The following is a 26,267-nucleotide window of genomic DNA, read 5'->3' as shown; positions in this document are numbered from 1 at the left end:
GTGGCGCTGTGCCCTCTCTTGCCACCCCATTTGGGTGTCCTTGCCCAGGCACGAAGGGCCAGCCTGCGCCCATGCGCGGACGTCTAGACTCACCTGTGCGCTGCCACTTTAAGCACCACCTGCCCCCCGACAGCCGGCAGGCGGGGCGCTCCTGGCACACTCAGGCAGGTAGGTGCTCACTTAAACTTAGTGGGAGAATGAACCCCGCGCTTCGGAAGGCCCCTCCCAGGGGCTGCCCACCGGGGAGGAACCTGAATTGGGGACGCCGCACTCGCAGGCGCCGGTCGAAGCCCGCGCTGAGCCGGCTGCTCGGATCACCTGGCCCAGGACCCGGTCCTCACCGCCCCGGCCCAGCGCCGCAGGGCGCGCCCCTCTCGCCGTGTGAGACCAGTCCCCGAGGGCTCCCGACGGCAGGAGAGCGCGCGGAAAGCGAGCGGGCGACGGCGCGCGGCTCGGCCCGGCCGTCCCGCCTCTCGCCGGCGCTCCCGGCCTTTCCCATCCGGCCGCGACGCTCCGCCCGCCCCGTCCCACATGACGCCGCCTCCGCCGCAAACTTTTTCCTCCCCATCCTGCCGCGGCTCGCGAGGAATGGAAGATGGCGGCCTAGGCGCGGACCTTCCTGCCCGACCCGCGGCGGCTCTGGCGGCGGCGCCCCGGCCCGCGCGGCGCCATGACGCGCTGGGTGCCCACCAAGAGGGAGGAGAAATACGGCGTGGGTGAGCAGCGGCCCGGCAGCGCGGGGCCCCGCGCCCGCCGCTGGCCGAACTTCCCGGGCCGGCCGTGCGCGCGCGGGGCGGGGGTGCCCGGGCGCCTGTTGCCGCCGACCGCGGGGCCAGCGGGCGGGACGCGGAGCGGTGGCCCGGGCTGCGGAGAGGCGCTTCCGCCCCGCGGGCAGAGCCGAGCGCGCCCCGGGCCGGCCGCCCGCTGGCCCCGCGCTCCCCGGCGGGGAGTGCCCAGCTCCAGCCCGGGGGCGCCGCGCGGAGGACACGCGGGGGTGGGGGCGGGCGTGTCACCCCCGAGGGTGTCCCCTCCGACAGACAGTTCTCCGGCACCTCCGCCTCCCGGGTGCCCCAGCTCTGCCCGCAGCGCAGCCTTCAGTGTCGCTGGGCCTGGGCAGGGAAGCCGGGGGGCATTGTTCTGCCCAGCCCTTCGCTGCTTGGACGAACTTGTGTTGTTGGCGTCTGGAGCGCCGCATGGACAGTTTCATGGTGCCGTGGTCAAAACTGAGAATCGCGCTCTCCCCCGCGAGGAGAGGCGTGCGCGACCTTGGCGGTCCTGCGGTGCTCGGTGTGGGACCCTCCGGTGTCCCCGAGGCCCAGGGACCCGTTCGGGAGGGCGGGGCCTGTTTCTGCTCCCCTGCTCTTTGTCGTTTCCCGAGGGTGAGTGGTGGGGGGAGTCAGGTTGCAAGTTTACTTTTCGGACCGAGTACACATTCCAGAGGGGAGGCTTCCCTTAATGGCAAAACAAACAGCCCCCTGAGCCTTGCCGCGCTGCTGCGCTCCTCACGGGGGGTGCAGCCGCCTGGCTGTGGCTGCTCTCCCGGGTCCCCAATCTTCCCAGTTCCTTTCATTCTCACTTTCCTCTTGCCCCACAGCGCAGAGGAGAGACCCTGGTCACCTTCCTCCTCTGGGCCGAACTGCCGGCTCAGAAGGCCTTTTGTGATCTCGCCTCTCCTCTGCCCCAGGTTTCGCCCTTCTGGGACATCTCGTCATCTCTGCTTCCACCCTGCAGCCTGTCTCCGCTCCTCACTCCTCTGTGCCTTGCAGGTGCTGTGCTTGCACCAGAAGTGACTTGCCCACCCCCTCTGCTCACCTGGTTCAAACACTGGCCCTCGAGTTTGAGTTTTGGGAGGGTTCCTGGCAGCGCTTGTCCTCAAGGGCTCTCTTCTTTCTGTGAACTCCTTACTTATCTCTGTTAAGTGTCAGTGACATGCTGTGGGCCCTGACCCTGGAGCTGGCTGGACAGTTGCCGTGGGAACAGTCCTGGGACAGCCCTGGGTCCCCTGTGGGCCCACACTGGGCTTGTTCCGCATCCAGGGCTGCAGGGTCTCCTTGATTCAGGATCACATGGCTGAGTTTCCTCTCATTTTGCAGAGGAGGAAACTGAGGCTCACACAGGTTCACGAAGGTCCAGGGCAGAGCTCTGCTTTCTGACTCTGAGACCGTGTGACCAGCACCCTCTGCACATGCCTTCCAGAAACTTCACCAGCACTCACAGTGGTAGCTTCTAACATCATATCTCTTGCTGATACTTTGGTTTTAAGAAAACATGTTGGATTTAAAAGAAAATTTTTTTTTTAATTGCATGAGAAAAAGAAAACTTTGTGTTAGAAAGTTTTCAAAGGAGAAGAGTATATGGGATGGTCTTGCCAGGAAACTCTAGGAAGGATGTAAGTAAGTGACTGTCAGGTAGAGCAGAGGGTGGGGCGTGCTCTGCTCTACCCAGACAGCTGAGCTGGGTGGAAGTGACAAGATTGCACACTCCAAACAACTAGAGCCCCTTTGGGAGGGCAGGGAGGCCGGACCTCCCCAAGTGGGGCAGAAGGGCAGCTGAGGCTGAGCGAATCCGGGTCATCCTAGCCTCTCTACTCGGATGGGAGTTTGCACAGGGAGGATTTTAGTAGTTCTCAAGAAGGGAGCTGGCTGGGGGAGGATGTGGGTGCTGGGAGTTAGCGATTTATTCCCAGTAGATAATTCCCACTAGATAATTGTTTCCACCTAAGGGAAAATTACTGGAGATCCCCATTACCTACCTCAGCATTATTTTTGGGAGCCTAACAACAGGGCTGTGTTTCTCTGTAGGGGCTCTGGTGGGTCTGTGGGTGGGCCATGCTTCCACTTTGGCCACTTGGCCCATGAATGAATCACGAGCTCATTGTTTGCAAGAACTTGGAAACTGTTAGAAGCATTGTTTATAAGTGAGACACTTCAGTTATTTATTTATTTTGCAAAATGGGAAAGGAGTAAACAGCTGATCTGTGGCTCCCTCTGCAAAGGCAGGAAATGCTGGTTCCCTGTGACTCATTCCACGGGGGGAGGGCTGCCTGTGAATTTATCCGCCTGGTCCCCTCCATCCCCCCTTGAGTTTGGCGTGTCCTGTTTAGGACCTGGCGTATTAACACAGGCACAAACCCTGACTTAGCTGTCGCAACGGCCGGGTGTTCTTTCCCATCACTCCACCCTGACCCCCCAGCCAGGCAGAGCCTTATGTCCCAGCATTGATCAAATTATGTTCCTTTGGATCCTGTGCCTACGATTAGGTAAAACGATGCGGCGTGTCCCGGAGTCACACATGAGGACGGTGTGCTCACATCTCAGTGACAGTGTGGACGGCAGAATAATGGTCCCCAAAGGTGTCCACGCCCAATCCTCAGGCCCTGGGAATATGACAGGTTACATGACAAAGGGACTTGGCACATGTGATGAAGGTTATGAACCCTGAGATGGGGAGATTGTTTGGGATCGTGTGGGCCCAGGGAACTTTGGCTGGTAGTGGAAGAGGGAGTCAGAAGAGAGATTCCAAGCCTGGGAAGGATTCAGTACACAGTTGCTGGTTCTTAGATATAGGGGCTCACTCGCGAGGACCAGAGAGAGAGCCCATGGAAGGGCGGCCCCCAGCTGACAGCCAGCAAGGAAACCTCAGCCCTTCAGTCACAAAGAACTAGACTCTGTCAACACCCTGAAGAGCTTGAAAGTAGATTAATCCCAGAGCCTCCTGATAAGAGCCTGGCCAGCCAGCACCCTGAACCACTGGGCATTGACCTGTAGAACCGTGAAATAATGAATCCGCGTGGTTTTGAGCTGCTAAGGTTGTGGTCCTTTGTTGCGACAGCAATAGACAGCTAGCGTGGATGATGGGGGAGCAGCTCGGAGGGTAGGGCTCCCTTTCTACCCTTGAGCCCGGTTACTAAGTTGATTGAAGACAGAGACCTCAAGTACGCTCTTCACTCTGGCCTCTTCCTAGTAGGGCACTCACATGGATGGGGTGGGGCGTTGGCATTACAGACGCGTTGAAGTCCGGGCTGTTACTGGTTATGGGACCCTTGAGCAAATTACTCATGTTCTTGGCCTCAGTTTTCTCATCTGTAAAGTGGAGCTAAGCTAAGCCTGCCCGCTACAAACACTTGTGAGATGATGTTGGCAGAGCGCTTAACACAATGTTTGAGATGTGCCAAGCATTGAATGGAGCATCACTTTTATTAATTTTTTTTTATTTAATAAAACACAAAGTTTAGAAATCTAGTGACAAGTGACTTTTTGTTTGGATTTAACAGTCACGGCTCCTGGAAAAATGCTTTTTTTCTCCAAAAGTTCATTTCTTAATGGTGTGTTTTGTCTTTGACTGAGGGGAAGTCACATTTGCGTGGTGTGGGGAGCAGGACTTGTCTGAGCTCACGTTAGCTCTGAATGATGACAATTGCTGGGAATAGTGTAATATCCAAATAAATTTGGGAGTGTGGGAGTTGAAGAGAGATCTCTTTTGTTACCTAGAGTAGCAAGCAAGCTGCTACTTTGGGGAAGAAAAATTAAATTTGATCATAAGTAAATAGAAACGCCGACATTTTCATTCACTGAAGTTGCAGCAAAACCAAATTAGGGCATATTATATTTCTACAAACCTGATTTTACTTTGGAAACATTATAAAAATTTTAAATTTATTGCTGTGCCAGTGTTTGCCTAGAATATCAGACATCTGATAAGGATTGTCTTAGTGTGCGCAGCAGTTTTTTTTCTTACTCTTTTATCACCTCTGTGGATGTAGGTGGTGAAAATATGGAGAAAGAAATAGACCCTGCTGAGTCCTTTGCTAGGTGTGGCAGACACAGCAGGGCGGTGCTAAGGCAAGTGCCCTCTGGTGTGCTCTCCCCACACCCAGCCCCTCTCCCTCTCTCTCCCTCAGTTCCTTCCTTCTTCTCTTTTGTTTACTTTGTATTTCAGTAAATCACAGCCACATACAGTTGTAAGAAATAATTCAGAGAGATCCTGAATTACCAGTTTCCCCCAAGGGTACATCCTGCAAAACATTGTACAGTCAGAGCCAGGGGGATATTGACTATTGACATTCACACAGCAAGACTCAGAACGTTTCCCTCAGCACTGGGACCCCCATGCTGTCCTTTCCTAGCCGCACCCCTCCCTCCATAACCCCTCCCCCAAATCCTGACAACCATCAATTTGTTCTCCATGTCTATAATTGTGTCATTTCAAGAATGTTACGCAGGTGGAATTGCATAGGATGTACCTTTTGGAATTGGCTTTCCTTACTCAGTGTCACTCTCTGGAAATTCCTCAGGTGCTTGTTTCTCTCAAACTTGTCCCTTTCCGTTGCTGAGTTGTGTTCCCTGGTGTGGATCTGCCACATACCGTGTACCTGTTCGCCTGTGGAAGGACATCTGGGTTTGGGCTGTTGCGAATGAAGCTGCCGTGAGCACAAGTCATTTTCTGGGATAGATGCCCAGGGGTGCAGACGCGGGGATGTACGCTCCTTGGATGTTTAGCTTTTTAAGAAAACTGCCAAACTTCTTCACAGTGGCCCTACCAGTTTACATTCCCACCAGCAGTGTCTGAGTGATCTAGTTTCTCCAAACCCTCGCCGTCATTTGTCATCGTCCCTGTCCCTATTTTAGCCAGTCTCATAGGTGTGTAGTGGTCTTCCATTACGATTGGCGTTCGCATTTGCCCAGTTGCTGCCCCTCCTTGAGTGACATCTTGGTCTAATTTGGAGCCAGTGTGCAGGGGTCCTTGTCTCGGCAGCTGACCGAGGGGGTGCTGGCGGGCCGGCAGGAGCGGGCTGCCGAGCTGTGGAATTGCTGAGCGTGTTCAGGGCAGGGCCCCGAGTCCAGCTAGAAAAGACTTCGTGGGGTGGGAGGCCGAGTGGGCGGGTCCAGCAATGTGGAAATAACAGCGCATCCCACTGCTGGCGCTGGTCCAGATGTTCGGTTTTCAAACTTCAGTGTATGGAGGACGTCTTCAGGGAGGAAAGCAGTGAGGAGGTGACCTAGTGAGGGGTCCAGATGGGGCCACTTCTCCTGCTTGTGACCTAGGCAAGCCTTTGAGCCCCTCCTAGCCTGCTTTCCCCATTCTCTAAAAGGGATGACGCCTGGCCTTGAGGGCGCAGGAACTAGTGTGCCCCGGGGCAGCTTGGAAACCTGGCTGTGCAAACAGCATTAGTGCTCTTCCTACCTTTGCTTTTATGAACCTGACGGCGGGAAGTGCTTTTGGCTGGCTTGGAAATCAGTGTGTAAAGTGTGTGTCTTAGCATGCTGCGGCTGCCGTGACAACGAGCCACAGACGGGGTGGCTTAACCCACATTTTCTCACAGTGCCGGGGGCTAGAAGGGGGTATCGCAGGGTTGGTTTGCTTTGAGACTCTCTCCTTGGCTTGCAGACTGTGTCTTCACGCGGTCTTCCTGCTGTGTGTCTGTGTCCTGATTTCCTCTTCTCGTATGGACACCAGTCATCCTCCATTAGGACCCACCTGAAAAACCGAAATTTAACTGAATCACCTCTTTTTTTTTTTTTTTTTTAAGAGACGGGGTCTCGCTATGTTGCCCAGGCTGGAGTGCAGTGGCTATTCACAGGCGCGATCCCACTACTGAATCACCTCTTTAAAGACCCAGTCTCCAAATGTGTCGCAGTCTGAGGTGCTGAACTTCTGAGGCTAGAACTCTGACATAAGATTTGGGGGAACACAATTCAGCCCATGACTGTGTGATTTTGATAATGTAAGACTCTTCTTCTAAGGTTTCCTTCTGTCTTTAGTGGCCTTTGATTTTTCTTTTTTTCTTTTTCTTTTTTTTTTGCCTTTTCTTCTCTCCCTAGGATGGCAACTCTCGTTTAATTCTGTGTTCAGACCTAGAAATTCCTTGTAATCAAATTAGTGACAGAACGAAACAATCGGGTAGTTTGAGACCCACACAAGAATCGAGTAGCTCTCTGAGTGTGGTGGTTCTCCCCATGAGGACAGCTCTTCCTTGGGGACAGTCTCATCCAGCTGGACCCGCCTGGGCTTCCTCTGCATTTGGTGTTGGATGGTGACACATCCTGCTTTGACTCATTTCCAGCTTCTTACCATTTGTGTTTTGCATACTAGCACGAGTAGGGGGCCAGCCTCACTCTGGTTCTGGAATCCCGTTTCCGAGTGGCCTTTGGTGCTGGTATTGCACGTTCACTGTCCTACGGCTATGCCGCCGCACAACTCTAGGGGGCGCTACTCACACTGTAGTCCACGAAGCTGGCTGCTCTTCTAGTCACATCATACCTAGCCTCAGTGGCCTTGAAGTCATAAGAGCACTTTAATTTCAGGAGCTAACGAGGCAGGGGAGGGGGCTTGGCTTGTGACAAATAAACGATGCTGGGCTTCTTGGTGAACGCTCACAAGCACCGCGCTGTCCCTGCGCTCAGCAGTCATCCACTCACTTGCATGCAGGTGGGAAACTGATTATACACGTGGGTGCTCCCTGTCTTCAAAAGGCAGATGGTTTCACCCCAGACAGATGTCTGTCAGCTTGGTAAATTTTCATTTGGGTGCCTTGAGGAGAAAAGGGTGCTTTCTCTCAGGAGGTGGCGTGTGCCATCAAAAGTTCTCAGGTTTGGCGTTGTAGAGATCTGTTTTTGAGCATCAGCTTTGTGTCTTATTAGACCAGTGACCCTGAGTGAGTTGTTCATCTTAAGTTTGGGTTTCTTCTTTGTAAATTTGGTGATGACACCAACCTCTTTGGTAGTTCTGAGGATAAAGAGATAACCTAGCAGGAACCTGGCCCCTGGTCTGTGCTTGATAATGTTAGTTTCTTTTGTTCTTTATTGACTGTTTTGTAAGTGGGAGCCTTTTGTTGCCTAAGACTGAATCTCTAATTCAGGCTTTCCTGGTTGTCCAGTGTGGACCCTGTTGCTTCTGCAGCCCCTTCCCGTTCCAAGGTGAGGGTCAGAAGAGTTTAACCTCCGCTCCAAAGTCCGATGGGAGGCGATAGTTCTCACTGATTACAGGGGTCCCGCAGGGCCAAGATGAAGGTGGATCTCCAAAGCCTCTCTGGATAAATCTCTCATTAGGGTCTTTCATTTGATTCTTTATCTCGATACAGTTGCTGTTTAGAGTTATTTAGGGTTGTGACTTGCTGCTGCATTTCCTCCGGAGTGTGATGCAAAATGTACATGCTATCTTGAGTGATTTGTTGAACTTAGTTACATTAGGTATACTTTTATATATAAATGTGCCCATTGTGATTTCCTTTCTGAATTAGGGTTGCCTAGCAGCTGTAACAAACAGCTCCAACGTTTTGCCGGCCTCCTACAATGAGAGTTAGTTTTTCATTTGTGTCATAGTCCAAGTGGGTGACTTTTCCACCCAGCCACTGAGGGACCCTGGCTCCTTGGGTTCTGCCAATCTGCCCTCCACAAGGCTGTTAGGCTCCTGACATTCAACTTGTGGATGGGGAAAGAGAGAGATGGAGGACAGCATACTGGAGATTTCTTCTTGGTCGGGGCTGGAGGTGGTGCCTGTGCCTTCTGCTCACGTTCCTTCACCCTGACCTCTGTCCCTGGCCCGACCTGCAGCAGGTGGGGTTGGAAGTGTAGTCTGGTTGTGTGCTCTGCAGGAAGAGGAGAAAGTGGATGGTGGTGGTCTCTTCCTATTGAAGCTTATTTTCTGTTAATCAGGGGGAATGTTAGGATGGACCTTTTAGCATCGTTGGCACTGAGCACAGAGATCGTGCATCCTCACACCTGAAAGTCACTTGGGAGAACAGATGTTTGTGTCTCTACAAAGACAGGAAGTGATGCAAAGGAGGACAGATGCTGCTTTTTTCCTTGGTGTGTATTTTGCTACCTATGTCCTGTGGATTTCAACATGTTCCTCAGGGTGTACTGAGCCCAGGAACAGTCTTCCTTTCTCAGTGCATCTTTTTCACGTTTGTCTGGCAGTTCTTATTGTCACCATCCGAGACTGGACGCTCCCCTAGATCCTGTTCTGAGTCTGTTGAATCCTTTTGGCATCAGAAGGCCAAGTGCTAAAGCCTCTAATGAGAACTGTGCCTTTGTTTCTAAGTGTTGCCATTCATCTCCTTGTAGAATGGAATCTTTATATTCTGAGATAACACTGGTCTTTATGACGAGGCATGCACTGAAAAGCTATGAAGTCAAATCAGTGAGAACTGCAGTGGCTTAGAGTTAGGTGCGGGGACGTCATAGTGTGGTGTAGAGAGCACTGGATTGGGAGCTCAGTTCTTGGGGTCCAGTGTTCCTGGGCAGATAGCAGCACTTCTGTGTGTCCCTGAGCAGTGCCAGGGGAGAGAGCGAGCCAGTAGACGTGGCAGGGCTTTCAGAGGAGAAAGTATTGCTCAATGTCAAGTTATTCATATCAAATTATTATGTGATCAATATTAACTTATTATAGAGAAAATACACAAGTTCTGATGATTATTTTAACATGTTGCCACATTAGAAAACATTTTTTTTTCCTTGGGGCCACCAGTGTTCTCTTATGAAAATAGAATAAAAACTTCAAAAACAAACATGCCTGAGTCTGGGTGTCTCATCCCTGCAGATACTAAATGACATTGACACAAAGGAGGGGCTCATAGGGGATGCTGCCCATGACTGCCAGCCTGCCGTGGGGGCTCGAGTCCCCCTCCTCCCCCCCCTGCTGCATCCTATCATGTGTGGCTATAACCCCGGCCCAGCTTGCTCCCCATCCCACGCAGGTAACAGCACTTTCCACCTCCCAGAGCTGCTCGCAATTCACATGAGCTAATTCATGTCAAGCCCCATTTTCAACCTCTGCACCGCTGACATTCTGGGCCACGTAACTTGTTGCTGTGGGGGGCCTGTCCTGCAGCTTGCAGGGTGCTTAGCAGCATCTACTCCGTAGATCCTGGGAGTAGCACTTTCCCTCCAGTTGTGACCAGCCAAAGGTCTCAGACGTTTCCCAGTGTCCCAGGGAGCAAGGTGGCCTGACTCATAGTGGACACTTAATAGTCGTTTAAGCTGTTATTAATGTTACTGTGCTGTTAGCAGCGAAGTCTCTTCTGGCTGTTTGGGAAGAAAAGGTGGAAATCTGACTGAGGTGGTCCTTGAAGGGTGCGCATGGGGTCAGGGAGGGCTTGGAAGAGGAGAGAAAGTCACTGAGGGAGGTGGGGGTGCTTTGGCCGAGCCATTTGGCTGCCCAGAGAGTTTTAGAAACTTGCTGTGTTTCTTTCTCTTTCCGAGAGTCACACATGAGCTTTGCTTGAGGGCAGGGCTTAGGAATGACATGCGGGTTGATGGGGAATTGGGGACCATCCCAAGATTTTCTTTAGGAAGTACCGATTGGGCTGCCCCAAGACCTTCATCAGTGCAGGGACTCGAGCGTTCGCTTCTTGGAGTTTTAGTTGCTAGAAAAAAGACACCTATCAAGCTGCTTCTTTTTTTTTTTTTTTTTTGAAGTGACTTATTTTCTTTAGCATAATTGACTTTACCAGGGGCAAATAATGGTTTAGTGAGCGGGAAATGTGATTATTTTTCTTCCAAATTGCTGTGCCTCTGTCAACTTCATGGTATGTGTTTTCACATCCTCCTAATGTCATGTAGGTTCTTTGGCTCATTTTTCAAAAGCAGGCATGGTCTTGTTCCTCCAGCCACCGTGAGTGGGAGGCCAAGTTTCTTCAGATGGTTCTTAGGGGATGTTGCTTTGAGGATCAGCCTGGGGAGGCCATGAGGAGGGAGAGTGGGGCTGGGAACCGTAGTGGAGACCCCTGTGTGCAGGGGGGTGAGATTAGTTGGGTGGCCCTGATCTTGGTCTGTGGCATTTCATCCCCTGGCTACCAACCCAGGTTTCTCTGAGGGGCTTAACCTTGTGTGTTCTGGCAGGCCACAGTGCCTTTGCACATTCTCTTCCATTTGCCTGGAAAAGCCCTTTGTTTACCCTCTACCAGTCTAGCTTTTCCAGGCTCAGCTCTCCTTGCTCCGCTCAGGCTGAATGAACCACCCTCCCTCCCCATGTTGTTCCCTGTAGCTCTCCAGCTCCTGGCCTCCAGCAGTCCTCCTGCTCCGGACTCCCACAGTGCTAGGGTCACAGGCGTGAGCCACCGCGCCTGGCCTGCTCCCTGCAGTTCTACAACATACTTCTGCTCCAGTAGTTGGTGGCTCCACACTCATGTCCCCTGCCGGACAGAGGGTGAGGGCTGAGTTGTGTTGCTTCCTCTATTCCCAGCACCTGGTTGGCCCCTGGCACACCTTGTTGAATGAAGACAAAGGGACAGGTTTCATCTCAGTAAAATGTCACCAGCTACCTAGAGACCTGTGAGCTTCCTGTTGCTAGGGACCTATCTCCCTTGGTGGGTGCCACTTCCAGGACTTCAGCAGAGGCAGCTCAGGAGTCCCGTAGGGGACTGTTTGACAGCCTGGAAGCTCCCTCCACCCTGGCCATGGAGAGCTCCCTGCACGGGGGCTCTGTCCAGGCGGCCTTCCTGAATTAGGATGGATGCTGGATAAGTATTTGATGATATTGGTGGGTCAGGCATTTCAGCTACACAGATTGGCTGAAGATAATCTGGGGATGTCACTAGCATTTTTGTGACTTTATAGATCCTAGAACTTCCCCCTAAATTTCTTCTCACTCAGCATCGATACAAGGCCACTTGTAAGTTCCTCCTTAATATACTGCTTCAGTAAAACACCTTGTCAGTCCAGTCATTGGGATATTAGATGGCGGTGACTGGTTTGGCTGGAGGGAAAATAGAAGGACAAGTGGGTTTGCAGTTGTGGGACCCCGTGAGGCTCTGAAAAGCTTTTGGGGTCTGTCGTGATCTGTAAAGTGAGGCTTCTGACACTAGCCTTCCCTGCCCCCATATATAGTGGTGAACAGCCAGTGAAATCAAGGCAGATAATATATACTAAAGTACTTTGTCATTGTAAAGCATTAAGCAGCTAAAGGGAACAGTAAGACATTTCCTTTAAGAGCAGAGATTGATAAACTTTTTCTGTCGAGGTCCAGATAATAAACACTTAGGTTTTGCAGGCTAAGAGGCAAAATTGAGGGTACTATGTTAAAAAATTAAATATAGAATTACTATATGATACAATGATTCCTCTCCCAGGTATATACCCAGAAGAATTAAAAACAGTTCAAACAAATAGTTATACACAAATGTTCATAGCAGCACTGTTCTTAAAATGTAGAAACAGCCCAAATGTCCATCAGCAGATGAATGGATAAACAAAGTGTGGTATATCTACATAGTGGAATATTATTCAGGCATGAAAAGGAATGAAGTACCGATTCATGCCACAACATGCAGGAAGCTTGAAAACATTATGCTTAGGGAAAGGAGCCAGTCACAGGAGGATATATATTACACGACTCTATTTGTATGAAATGTCCAGATCAGGAAAAGCCATAGACACAGAAAGCAGATTAGTGGTTGCCAGAACTAGGGGACAGGATACTGGGGTGTGGCTTCTTAATGGGCATGGAGTTTCCTTTGGGGGTGATGAAACATTTTAGAACTGGATAGAAGTGGTGGTTACACAACATTGTGAATGTGCTAAATATTAAGTGCTTTTTAATGTTTAGCACAAATACTAAATGCATTGAATACTTTAAAATGGTTAGTTTTACGTTATGTTTTATCTCAATTAAAAAAAAAAAAGATGGAAACCATCCTTAGCTTATGGGCGGTATAAACCCATGGTGTGGGCCAGATTCTGCCTGCAGGCCACAGCTTGCTGACCCCTGGTTTAAGGTCTTAGAATCTTTCAATGTTAGAATATTGTTTTTATAATATTACGCTATGCTAGTTATTAAAAGACTGCAAGCAATATGAAAGGTGGAAAGATGTAAAAGGTCTTACAGGTATTTTCTAAATAATCTGCCACTCAGAAATAACTCCCATTCCCACCATGTCTCTCTGTGTGCAATGGTCTGATGAATTCATGTGTAGAAACCTAATCACCAGGACGATGATGTTAGAGATGGGGTCTTTGGGTCTTTTTATAAAAAGGACCCCAGAGAGCTCCCTTGCTCCTTGTACCATGTGAGGACACGGCGAGAAGGCGCCGTCTGTGAACCAGGAAACGGGTTCTCACCAGACACCCAGTCTGCTAGCTCTTTGGTCTTGGACCTCCCAACCACCAGGCCTGTGAGAAACCAATTCTGTTGTTTATAAGCTACCCGGTTTATGACATTTTCATATAGCAGCCCAAACAGACTAAGATACCATGCGTAGAAAGTAGATAAACAGGAGAATCATGGACTCTTAAGGTCAAAAGGAGAGCTTAGCCTCCTTGTTTTTCTAGCTGAGGAAGCTGGGGCCGTCTCTGGGAGACCCTGTCCGGAGTTTCAAAGAAGGCAAAAGGCCCTTGCAATGCTGGGGGAGTAAAAATTGATGCAAGTTTAAAAAGCAATTTAGCAGAAATCCAATTCTTTAGGATTCGTGCCTCTTCAACCATGTTGCCTCTAGATGAGCAGGAAATAAAATCTCCATTTTGCAGTTTTCATCTGACCGGCACTTACCAGTTAGGACCAGATGTGGTCAAGGGCTCTAAACATTTGTCTACACAATTTCCCTCTTTGATCTCTGTGATTTATAGGCAGGCGCTTAAAGGTGGGATTAGCGTGGAATGAGCCTTCAGAGTGAAGAATCTAAGTCCCTGGAATTGAAGGATTGGGTAAAAGTGTTCCTTAAGGACGGAGTTTAATAATCATGGCATCATAATATTATAACTTCCATTTTTAAAAAATCTGTATTTTATTTACCTGCCAAAGCCTGCTGTTTACCTGCAAATATGTGCTGCAGATTGCAGATTCTCTTTCAATGTGTCATCAGCCTACTTTTTTTTTTTAACCAGCTTATAAAATTTTCACTGGCCTTCCCGCCTTTATCACTGACCTAATAATGATTCATCTTATGGTTGGGAACACATCACTGGCCCCCCAAAATGGAATGGTGGTGTTGAGTCTCATTTTCAATTTTTATTAGCATGTCTTGTTTCATATATCCCACCTTTGTGGGGCAGTGGACCTAATTTTCCACAGGCGTATGTTCTAAAATACTTTTGTTTATGTACACACACTCAAATATGTAGTTAGAGGGGGTGGAGTCCCGGCAGCGTTCCGTCCCACTTCCTTCCCCCATCAGATGTCTGGATGCCTCTTCTTACCAGGTGAGCAGGGTGCTCACGGGGACGGTTCTTAGCATGCACACGGGTGCAGAGTACATCTGTGCATCTATCATCTGCACACAGCAGGCTAAAACCTCAGGGTACCCAAGTGTGGTCACATCGTTACAACCCTGTCTTGTGACACTTCGAAAGCTTGGGAGCGTCTGATTTTGTTGTTTTTGAGAGGACAGAGGTGGAGGGAGTACCTAGAATGTACCTAGAATGCCAGGTGTGCATGGTTCTTAACTATGAGATGGGATTTTCTCAACAGCCCCTCTTGGCGAGTGAAATGAATATCATCTTTATCGCAGAAAGGCGATGAGAACCTGAGGAACGCTGGCCGACCGTGGGACAAATGTCCGGCTTCTCTGCACAGTGTCGAGTGCGTCAGAGGGCGGCCGTCTCACGGCTCTGGAGCATCCCCGTGACTGGGAATAAAACACGGTGGCGATTTTGAATCCCAGGTTGCGAAGCCATCGGTGCCCAGGGGCAGGCGTGGGAGTGTGACGGGCGGCTGCTGAGGAACATCTCGGGGAGCCCTCGTGGGCACCGAACATCTCGGGGAGCCCTCGTGGGCGGGCGAGCAGCCCGTGGTTGACGGGAGTGGAACAGGGAACATCTCTGAGACGGGCTCACCTTGTGGCGGGGTGTGATGTGGGGCTGCCTGCTGCACGTGGCGGGTGGGGTGGCGGGTGGGGTTACCTGGTAACAAGTGGCAGTCTTTAGCCCTGAGGTCCGTGGAGAAGGCACTGAGTTGCTTTCAAACACTGTAATCCCTGTTTGACATCGGCCCGGTTAGGTGACCTTGCCGAGCCTCAGTTTGCACGTGTGTCAGGTGGGGGTAGGTGGTACCCACCCCCACCACTGGGGAGAGGAGAGCTGTGATGCTGGTAAAACGCTGAGCATTGGACGCTCATGCCTCCGACCTGGTGCTCCCTCCCTCGGTACGTGGGGATGCCGTTGTGGGGATGCCGTCGTCACCACAGCCTAAGCCTGGACGTGGAGCCAGTGACGGAGCCACCTAAATTTTTTGTCTTCTGTGTGTGTGTGTGTGTGTGTTTTTCAAGAATACTAGAGAGCTAAGTAGAGTCATCAGATTTCCACATAAATTACGTAATGTTTGTGCTCAGTTGATGTACAGCTTCAGTCTGAATTGAGATTTCTAGGACAAGTAGACAAAAGAAAAACAATCAAACTTTGAAAAACATTTTCCCGTAAGTATTTACGTATCAATTTACGGGAAAACACAAATACTTACGCTTGCACCTTTATGACGGTATCATTTGATGAACATTCTGTGACAAAAGACAGAGGAGGTTACAGGCTGAATTCTGTCCCCCCAAAAAGACAGGCTGAGTCCTCAGCCCCAGTGCCCGGGCAAGCGGGCGTGGTTGCTTGGTGAGGGTGAGGCCACGCTGCGGAAGGTGGGCCTTTAATCCGGCGTGGCTGGAGTTCTCGTAAGAAGAGGAGACACACAGGAGAGGATGGCCACGGTTTTTTTCTGAAGCAGAAACTGTCATTACGTTGCCACAAGCCAAGAGAGGCCAGGGAGCACCCTGGCCTGTGGCTACTGGAGCCGGAAGATGCGGGAGGAATTCTCCCCGAGGGACTTGGGAGCCAGCATGCCCTGCGGACACCTTGATTCCAGACATCTGTCTTCATCAGTGACCGAGTCCTTACGGTGGCACAGAGGATAGGGGTAGAAACGCAGCTGAGAAACAGGTAAAAGCGGTTCCCCGGAGAAGGCCACGTGGAAGGAGAGACCCAGGAACTTCACGTCCTCTAGACCCCCAGCCCCTGCATCTTGTCCTCAGTCTCCCGTCGATGGGGAAACTGAGGCTCAGAGGGACTGTGCTCCAGTATATTAAATATTTTGGGTCATCTTTTTGGAGGAAAACTGTCCGGAGAGTACAGGGCTAACTACTGTGCCAGGAATGTGACAATGATAGCAGACTTCTGTCTCGGATCTGCTTTTTTTCTTCCAGCTTAGATTTGATGTGAATTTTCTTGACCAGGTCTCGAGGTGAATAGGAGATACTTAATTAACTGCCATCCCTCCTGAAGGGCCAGGCGTGGGTATGGACATTCGAGATTCTTCTGGTGCAGTTAACTTAGTTTGAGTATGAGCAGGCGATCTCTTCCTTGCTCTCCAAAGAGAGCTCCGGGAGCTAGGCATGCATTGCTTGGCGGCTACACTCAGCAGACGCCGAGGCAGAGCTGTTGTGGGGCGACACCCTTCTTAGGAGTTGGGGGTTCAGGGCAGAGCAGGCAAACCTGGTGTCTGCCCCCGGGTCGTGGACGGACTGTTGGGAAAGACGGGCTCGGGACAAGGCACTGAGCGTGCCAGGTGGCGGGTGCTGTCTTAGGGACAGCACCTGCTGTGCAGGTGAGGTGCCCATGGTCTGGGGACACTCCTGGGAGCGAGTATTCTTTACGGAGGCTACAGGGGACGCTCAGGGGAGGAGAGGACAGGCGTTCTCAGCAGTGGGAATTGCATGTCCGAGCCTCGAGTGGCCCTCTGGGGAAGATGGACGTCTTATTTGAACAGAATGAAGACATACACCAGGTTGAGTGAGGGCCTGGAGAAAGAGTGTGGGGCATCCACCCGTCTCCCTGGCGGGTCGCTGTGGGCTGGGGTTTCCGGGACGGCTGGCTGACCGATGGGTTGCTGACACAGAGCTGTGTCCCAGGCTGGTGGCCGCGCCCCGCCTGCAGGGGCCTCGGCGGAGCCCACAGCCTGGCTTGTAAAGTTGCCCAGCATTCTTCGGTCTCCAGCTCCCAATTCACAGGAACTAGGGAGAAACGGGCTTCCTTCCTTCCATTTCTGAGCATTATTTTGCACAGTTGCCACAGCCGGTGTCGCCCTGAGCCTGAGGGTTGAGCCATTGAGTCCGGACTGGCATTACAGTTAAGTATTTAATCGGGTCACTTTCAGAGGCTTGGCTTTGGGCCTTCAGTCTCTTAAGGCGTTTTCATGTCTTGTTTGAGGAGGGCTTCTCTGTCCAGACTGCAGCAAGGAGCCGGGGTTTCCAGCCATGTGTAGCTTTATCGGGTAAAGATGACAATCTGGGGAGTGTATTTGCGTTGGAATTGGTTCTGCAGCCCCTCGGCAGGTCCTGCTGTGGCCTGGACAGTCGTTGGCCTGGACAGTCGTTGGCCTGGACTCTCAGAGGGCTGAGAGACTGTTTGCAGTTGGACTGACCTGGGCATGCATCCGGGCTGCACCCCTTGCTAGCTGTGTCGTTTTTGGCATTCACTTCATCCTGTATGTGTTGGTCTACTCACCTCTAAGCTGGGGATAGTAGTAATTGTTATCCCTCAGTGTGGTCATGGGGATTAAATGTCACGCCCAGGGCAGGTTAGGGATTGCTGGACTTGCTCTAGTAGAGTCTAGCGGAGAAATGAACCATGCAGGGTGACAGTTGCAGGGACGGAGGGCACTGAGGACTTGGAGGGGAGCAGAGAGGGAGTACCAGATGGTGGGGAGCCCCAGGGCCATGCAGCCGGGGCTCCAGCCTCACATGCATCAGAGAGAGGACAGGCAGGTCAGTGGGTGGGACCTTTGTCCTGAAAGCCTGGAGATTGAGGAAGCTTTGCAGGGTGGGGTGGGAGAAGCAGGCGGGAGGGCACTTATGGCATAGTTGTAAGTTTATGATATCAGTTGCATGATTTAAGAAAAAAAACATAAGTTATTGAGGTCAGAGCCACATAACATACAATTAACCTTTATCAAGTGAGCAGTTCGGTGGCATTTAGTGCATTCACAGCGTTGTGCAATCACCACTGCTGTGTAGTTTCAAAACGTTTTTTATCACTCCAAAATAAAACACTGTACCCATTAAACAGTTTCTTCCTATTTATTCCTCGCCCGGCTCCTGGCAGCCACCACACTGGGTTCTGCCTCTGTGGATTCCTCTCTTCTGGGTGTCGTATATACATGCCAGTCATACAAGTGGCCCTGTTGTCTGTCTGTCTTCCTCCACTTAGCGTGATTGGAGGTTCACTCCCGCTGTAGTGTGTATCAGCCCTTCATTCTTCCGATGGCCGAATAGCAGCGCGCCATTCGTGTGGTGACGGGCACTTGGGCCACCGTGAGTAGTGCTGCTGTGAGCACTCGAGGACAAGCATTTGTTTGAACACGTTCTCATTTTTTTTGGGGCGTAGACCTGGGGTGGAATTGCGGGTTGTGTGGCAATTCCGCGTTCCACTTAGTTGCAGGATTCTGGGACACAGTAGGGGCGGCTTGCTGGGCTTGCTGTGGGCTAGGCCCACACCGAATACTTCACCCCAGCCTCACCCCGTCTTCCCCGGGAGCCTCCGAGGTGGAGCACGGGTGCCCCTCGCTGGGGGCTTGGCACAGGCGTCCAGGGTCCTGTTTGCCTCCCTCGGGTGGGTGTGCACCTGCCCCCGAATTTCTTGGGCTGGCCCTCCTCAGATTGGGGAGAGGGAGAATTGGGAGAGAGAGATTCTTCAGGTGAAGATTCAGGTGATCTGGATTCTTCAGGCGGAGGTCCTGCAGGGGCAGGGCTTGGCCTGGGGTCACTGGCCTAGTGCGCTGGGGGCCAGGCCGAGGCCGGGTTCTGCCAAGGTTTGCATCTCAGACATAAAGACACAAACCCGCCTGCTGCCTTGAGGGGCCTCCAGGCCGAGGAGTGCTGGGCGTGAGCCCAAGGACCAGGGCTGCACCCTGCTTTCCTCCAGCTGAGTCCTCTGTTCTTGGCTGTTTGGACGTCAATGTGGTTTCTGTTAGCCTTTGACATGCTTGACCTGAGCACACGCAAGAGGAGCTGAGGGACTGACTGTCCTATCTCCTCGTCACATGGCCCGAGGCTCCCTCTCCCCTGCCTGGGGGCAACTTTGTGTCAGAGTCCCTGCGTCATGGACAGAGGAAGCCAGTTTATTTTGGAGTTAGGAGTTCTCTTGGGCCAGTTACCGCACAGCCCCTACCTAGCCAGGTCTCTGTGTGTCACTGCAGGGGTTACAGGAGCCACTGCTCTGATGTCTGGGGGTGGGGGCTGGGGTGGGGTGGCTCCCTGCTTTTCACAGGGGAAACTGCCTGGGAGAAGGAGGAGGGCAGTCTTGGGTGGCATCTCCGGTGCCCGTGCTGAGACTGGACGTGTCAGCTGATGTGAGTCCGGCCTTTGCGTAGGCGGCGGGCGGGTGTCTCCCAGCAGAGCAGGGCCTGGGGCGAGCAGCAGCGACTGCAGAGCCGCAGGGGAGGGTGCCCAGGAGGGCAGGGCGCACTCGGGTCCACACCCTGCGCTTACCACATTCTAACCAAGTCTGGGTTTAGGAACCCACGCGAGCTGGCGTGAGTGGACGTGGGTAAAGTCTGGGGACCGTGGCTGCCACATGGAAGTGTGATCGATAAGTGGTGATACATCAGTTTCCCAGGGCTGGCGCAACAAAATGCTGTGGCTTAAAACAACAGAAATTTATTCTCTCAGTTCTGGAGGCCAGAGTTTGAAATCAAGGTGGTGGCAGGGTTGGTTCCTTCTGGGGACTCGGAGCGGGAGTCTGCTCCTTGCCTCCTGCCTGGCTCCTGGAGTTGCCGGTGTCCTTGGCTGGTGGCAGTATCCCCCTGACCTTGTTCTCTCTCTTTCGTGGGATTCTATTCCTGTGTGCAAAAATCCCTCTTATTATAAGGACACCAGCCACTGGATTAGCGGCTGCCCTAGTCCAGTGTGACCTCATCCTAACTTAATTACATTTGCAAAGAGTCTTTTCCCAAATAGGGTCACAGACGTGGGTGCTGGGGGTTAGGACCTGAACATAACTTTTTGGGAGACACAGTTCATCCTATAACAGCTATTGCTTATGAATATTGTGAAATAAACAGATTTGACCGAGGGCTGGAGCGTGTATGAAAACTACAGACCCAGGTCAGCACTCACACCCGGAGGCCCAGAGGGTCTGCACTGGGTCTTGCAGCGCAGAGCGAGAACAGCGAGTCCTTCTGTCTGGGCGTCTGCCGGGAGCGTCCTATGCTCTCTTGGAGCTCTGACTCCTGACGTTCCAGCGGATAGTTCCATCTCTTAGACGTTAGGGGACGAGTGACAGGGAACGGCTGTTTGGATCTTAATAAAGTCTCAGTGGGAGTGGCTGGGACCTGGGAGAAGGTCATGCCGCGTCTCAGAGGTCGTGCTTGTGAAGGACGCCAATCAGGGACTCCAGGAAAGAGATTCCAGCAGCTTCAAAGACAAGGCCGGCATCGGCTGACGAATAAAGACCCCGAAAGGTCCGCCGACTCAGGAGGGATGGGAGCTTTTCAGAAACAAGATCCAGGCAGTATGATCCCAGAGGGGGCAGCTGGGGGAAGACAGCAGGGTGTTTTCTCTGGCTGCCTCTCATGGGCTCAGACTCGGAGAGGCGTGGACAGAGGTGGAGGGAGAAGCCCCCGCCTGGGGCGGGTCACTCTTGCCTTCTGAGTCCTCCTGTGTTGAATGGGGTGGTGGTTGGCTCTCCGGGATTTTCCCAGCTCTGTTTTGCCATCTTTCCTATGGAAGCCAGTCTGAAGGGGGAGGCGGCACAGCCCGAAGTGTATACATTCAGGCACCTGCAGGCCGCCCCCTGGGCTAAGGGAGGAGGCAGAGTGGGCGCAGAGCGCTTACTCCTGCGCCTGGCGCAGAGTTCCCGGCATCAGTATCAGCCAGGCCAGCTCAAACGCAGTCTCCCCTCCCAGAGGTTACTAGAAAGGTAACAGGATTGTCAGGTAGTAAAAAGGCATTAAGCCTTGTGTTAACAAGATGGAATAAAAGTGGGCTCTGAGACAGTTGATGGAGTGAGTATTGATGGAGACACGGTGGCTCTGGAGATCCTGCCTGTTGGATCTGTGGGTTCTGGGAGGTCGAGGCTAGTCAAAGCTGAATGCCAGAATCGGTATTCACAGAGCCGTGATTACCTGAGACCACAGGCCTAAAGGCGTCTGCGCAAGCTCTGCCAGGCTAACTGTGAGGTCTTACAATTAGGGACTCAGTTCAGCTGACGTCTGCAAGATAGCAGAGTGGAGCAGTCGAAAACTGACTCTTCCCTGGGAGACCTAGAGGTTGCTGTTGACTAAGCCCCATCTACAGGGTGACGAGATTTCTAGGAAAGCAAAATTAACACCGTCCCAGGCTGTCCTAGCGGAGCATTCGAACAATGTGCAGCTGTGAGGTTTGGAGGAAACACGACCCAGGGTGCCTGGCCCGTCACTCCGCATTTGGATCTCTCTCGGAGCAGCAGGCGGGGCCTGGTCTGGAGGCTCCACGGGAACAGGGGCGCAGCGATGCAGGCTCAGGGGCCAGGGCTGAGCTGCGCACGGGGGTGGGGGTGGCGTCCCCGGGAGGACCACGAGCCTCACCAGTAGAAGCGGACGCACGCAGGCCACGGATGCATGGCGTGGATGCGACTTCAGAGTGCAAGGTGGATCGAATTCTAAGTCTCTCTTTCCTCCTGACGTTCGGTCCAGTTACTGACAGTCTTGGGGGAGCTTTGCTTAACTGCAGGTGCCAGAATCGAGGCCGTGCTGAGATCCACCCTGCACACTGTCACCGCTGGCTCACGGACACTCCTGCTCCCCTCTGGCGTGTTTCATACGTGTCCTGTAGTCCATTTTCCATAGGTTGACTTGGACATATGTTGAGGGAGTCTGAGGCATTTTTGCTCTGGTGGAGGAGGACAGGGAGGACCTTGGCTTTGGACAGCTGGGCTTGACGGGAGCACTCCCCCGAGAGGCTGCCCAGTGTGGCAGGGACGGGCTCTGTGGGGTGTTGAGATTTGCAGCTCGTGCAGGTGTGTTGAGGTGAAAGTGCGACTTTATTTTAGGAGAAACAGATGTTGCTGATCAAAATGGTTAATGTCTGTGCCGCAGAGCGACAGACTCTAGCACCTGCAGCCTCTCGGTGGCCGATAACTCCCTGGTGGGCGAAGCTGTTCCTATAAGAAGTGCCAAGTGGCAGGAACAATCCTGCCCGCCCTTAAGGATTTAACTTTTGCCATTGTCAGAGGGGTGAGGAAGGGGGAGGAGCCCTTATCCAAACCAGCCTGGGCTCTTCCGTGTCCCGTTGCTTCCTGCTTATTAAGAGTTAAACAATCTAGGAACATCCAAGGAGTCTGTGAGTCCCTTGTGCTTCCTGGGTGTCGCACATGGTGTTTGCCGAGGGCTCCCTGTCCTGGGTGCTGTCCTGGGGTGGGGTCACAGACAGGGAGGGAGCACAGCCTTGCTCTTGGGGTGCATGGGGAGCGGGGGTGTTGTCCAGCTGTAGCTGATGGTGTGCTTATCCACCAGGCTTCCCTTTGAGACATCAGGGTTCTGTGGGAGGCGGGAGACATTTGCAGGGGGGCAGCTTGAACCTCTGCATTGTGAATTCTCCAGCAATCTTCGAATAGGTGCATTTGAAGCTGTTTTATTTACTCTTGAACCCCTGGTGTTCCTTATCTATAAGCTCTCAGATTGTACATTTAGTATTTCCTTTGTCCTTTAGTCTAAACAGAATCTGGGTTTCTATTTCCCAAACCGGCGTGGTACCTGCCTTCTCACCCGCGCGCCGAGAAAGGGGCACCGTGGAAGTTAAAAGTCCAAGTGACGCGTGTACGTGAGGAAGGGAGATCCTGGGTAGCCGGGAGAGTGACTCACGCTGTGGCACTCGTCCCGACACGCCGCTGAGCCTCTGTTGAGACTCCCGCCTTCCTGGAGAAGGCATGCACCACTGGATTCTCTTTCTCATGATCGTAACACTTGGCTGTTCAGGATCCAAACCTGATAAATTCTGCAAGTACCGAAGATGAGTTTCAACTCTGTCTTAAAAAAAATCACTGGTACCTGACGTGGAGCCGTAAATCGAGGCAAGACTGGGCAGCCACTTTAAATCCACCTTGCAGTTTTTTGGCTCCCCCCACCCCCCTGTTTAAAAGATGGGTGTGTCAACTTTATCTGCTTTACCACCTGCTGTGAGTCGAGCTTTGTGGGTGGCTCAGTAGCATTGCTAATCACGGCTTATTTGGGATTTATTGTTCTTGTTTTTTGCCTTTGCCTTGTCTTCTCCGTGGAGCCCTGTGCACATAGGTGATGACAAGGATTGTGAAAAGTATGGAAGTTTTCTTTGAGATGTGCACTGTTACATCATAGACACATGCAAAGGCTCAATCGGGAGGTTGCTGATTTTCATGGGGAGATTTTCTGTGAAGCCTTTCATGAAGTTTGAAGAGCAGCAGTGAATATTAATGTGCATCGCTGGTTTCTGGTTGGTGATTGTGTGGTTTCAATCTAGACAGTGCTCAGGTGTGCTGGGCTTGTGCAGACCTTGCATTAGGGCAGGAAGTTGGAGATCGTAGTTTTCCACCCCAAATCCCAGGCTGGTGGCCCAGGGGAGTTCCGGCTTGCATCCAGTGCAAAGGTCTGGGAGGTGCCGATTGGAGGCCTGTTATTTAAAGTTCTCTAAAGGGCCACAGGACTCTTGCATGGCCTGGCCTGGCCTGGCCTGGCCTGGCCTCATCATTGCCTTCAGAAGTCCAGCCAGAGCGAAGGCATCCTCTCTCGCAATTTGGAGTGCACCTTCCCTCCCCACCAGCTCCCTCCTGCTCTGTCTTTTCCTTCTCTTTGCTGACTTCTCGCCATCCTTTGGACTTGTCTTTGGTCTGCCCCTACTGTGTGCTGCCCCAGCATCCTTTGGAGTAGAGTGGGAAGTTGAGGAGGGCATTGAGAACACCTGGTTACTGGACCATCTCCACCATCTGGCTAGAAGCTCCATGAGGACAAAGACAGCATCTGTCAGTGCCTGTGTTGGCATCCGTGGCCTCTACTGCCATCCTTGGCACAGGGCTAGTGCTTAGTGAACGTCTGTTGAATGAACAAGGCTGAAATGTGAAAATCCTAGAAACCTTTTAAAGACATTTGGGAGTAGTATTGCAAAACATTTGAAATTGGGGCTGTTCTAGAAAACGGTTGGTGAACTTTTTCCACTAAAGGCCAGAAAGTAAATATTTTAGGCTTGTGGGCTACAGGGTCTCTGCTGCAGCTACTCAACACTCCTGTTGTAGTGCAAAAGCAGCCACAGACAATGCATAAACTCATGAGCGTGGCTGAGTTCCAATAAAACTTTATTTGTGGACACTGAAATTTGAATTCTGTGTAATTTTTGCATGTCATTAAATATTATTTGATTTTTTCCCCCAACTATTTAAAAATGTAAGAACCATCCTTAGCTCACAGCAGTACAAAAACCGGTGACAGACCAGCTTTGGTTCCCAACCTGTAGTTTGCCTACCTTTGGTACATGTGGTTATTGTAGATTAGAATTCTGTGCAGTCTGTCCTGACAGAGGCTCCCACTTGAAAAGAGTAAAAATCATTAGTGTAAAATCAGAGAAAAATGACTAGACCTCTTAGGACAAGGAGAGTCCCCAAATTTCCCCTGTGAGCATGTTTACTTTTATTTTTCATTGTGACAAAACCGACATAACATAAAATTCAGCATCCTAACCATTTTTAACTCTAAAATTCAGTGGCATTCAGTACCTTTACATTGTTGTGCAACCATCACAACCAGCCATCTCCAGAAATCTTCATCCCACAAATCTGAAACTCTGCACCCAGAAGACAAAATTCCCTCTTCCCCCAGCCCCTGGCAGCCACATTCTACTTCTCTCTCTGAATTTGACTGCTCTAGGATGCTCATATAAATGTGATCACGCAGCATTTGTCTTTGGCTTAGTGGCTTATTTCACTTAGAATGATGTCCTCAAGGTTTATCCATGTTGTAGCATGTGTTGTAATTTCCTTCCTTTTTAAAGCTGAATAATATTCTACGTTTTGCCTATCTATTCATTAGCAATGGACACTTGGGTCGCTTCCTCCACCTTTTAGCTATCATGATTAACACCGTCATGAAGATGGGTGCACAAATATCTCTTCCAGAGCCCGATTTCACTTATTTTGGGCATATACCCAGAAGCCAAATTGCTGGATCAGATGGTAATTCTATTTTAAAGTTTTTGTGGAACTGCCATGCTGTTTTCCACAGTGGCTGTGCCACTTAATATTTTCACTGACAGTGCACAGGGGTTCCGGTTTCTCCGTACTCGTTTTTCTCTAGCACTTGTTATTTTCTGTTTCTTCTGATTGTGTTTTTGCTTTTAATATTAGCTATCCTAATGGATGTGAGGTGGTATCTCATTGTAATTCTGATTTTCATTTTCCTAAAGATTATTGTTGTTGAACGTCTTTTCATGTGTCCATTGGCCATTTGTATATCTTCTTTGAATAAATGTCTATTAAAGCCCTTTGTCTGTTTTTTAAATCATATTTGTTTTTGTTAAGTTGTAGGAATTCTTTATTCTGGATATGAATCCCTTATCAGATACAGGGTTTGCAAATATTTTCTTCCATCTGTGGCATTGTCTTTTTACTCTATTGATAATGTCTTTTGATGCATGAAAATTTTTAATATGGAAGTCCAGTTTATCTTTTTTTTCTTTTGTTGCCTGTGCATTTGGTGTCATATCCAAGAAATCATTGCCAGATCCAAAGTCATGAAGTTTTTTTCCTATGTTTTCTTCTCAGAATTTTATAGTTTTTGTCTTATGCTTAGGTCTTTTATCCATTTTGAGTTAATATTTGTGAATGATATAAGAGTCTGGCTTCATTTGTTTACATGTGAGTATCCAGTTTTCAATCATTTGTTGAAACCCTTCGTTGTCATTTTCCCATTGAATGGTCTTGGCTGCCTTGTTGAAATCATTTGACCTGATAAGTGAGGGTTTATTTCTGGGTCAATTCCACTGGTCCATGTGTCTGTCCTTGTGTCAATACCACACTGTTTTGATTGCTATTATATTTCTGTGTTAGTCTGTTTATGCTGCTGTAACAAAATACCTGAGTCTGGGTATTTTATAAATAATAGAAGAGATTTCTCATAGCTCTAGAGGCTGGGAAGTCCAAGGTCAAGGCCATTGCAGATTTGGTCCCTGGTCAGGGCTGCTCTCTGCTTCCAAGGTGGTGCCTGTTTGCTGCATCCTCCAGAGGGGACTAAGGCTGTGTCCTCACGTGGTAGAAGGGAGGAAGAGAATGAACCTGTTGCTCAATCATTTTTATAAGGGGCCTGATCCCACCCATGAGGGCGTCCCCCTCCTGACTTAATTACTCCTTAAAGGCCCC

At 51.0% G+C, this 26,267-nt stretch overlaps 1 protein-coding gene across 2 annotated transcripts in view; it reads left to right on the top strand.

Annotated features, from left to right (window-relative positions):
- Positions 1-538: 538 nt before the first annotated feature.
- Positions 539-26,267, top strand: part of DOCK1 (dedicator of cytokinesis 1) — a 491,171-nt gene continuing 465,442 nt past the window's right edge. The window contains exon 1 of one of the 2 annotated variants that reach the window (XM_012781384.2): positions 539-716. In XM_012781384.2, the coding sequence (XP_012636838.1) occupies positions 671-716 (46 nt within the window). In that variant the 5' untranslated portion in view covers positions 539-670. The remainder of the gene's footprint in view (positions 717-26,267) is intronic. The other variant, XM_012781385.2, reaches the window with a different exon arrangement.

Source organism: Microcebus murinus, chromosome 14 (assembly GCF_040939455.1).
Source record: "Microcebus murinus isolate Inina chromosome 14, M.murinus_Inina_mat1.0, whole genome shotgun sequence".
Lineage (NCBI taxonomy): Eukaryota > Metazoa > Chordata > Mammalia > Primates > Cheirogaleidae > Microcebus > Microcebus murinus.
This window is presented reverse-complemented; position numbering and strand designations above follow the sequence as displayed.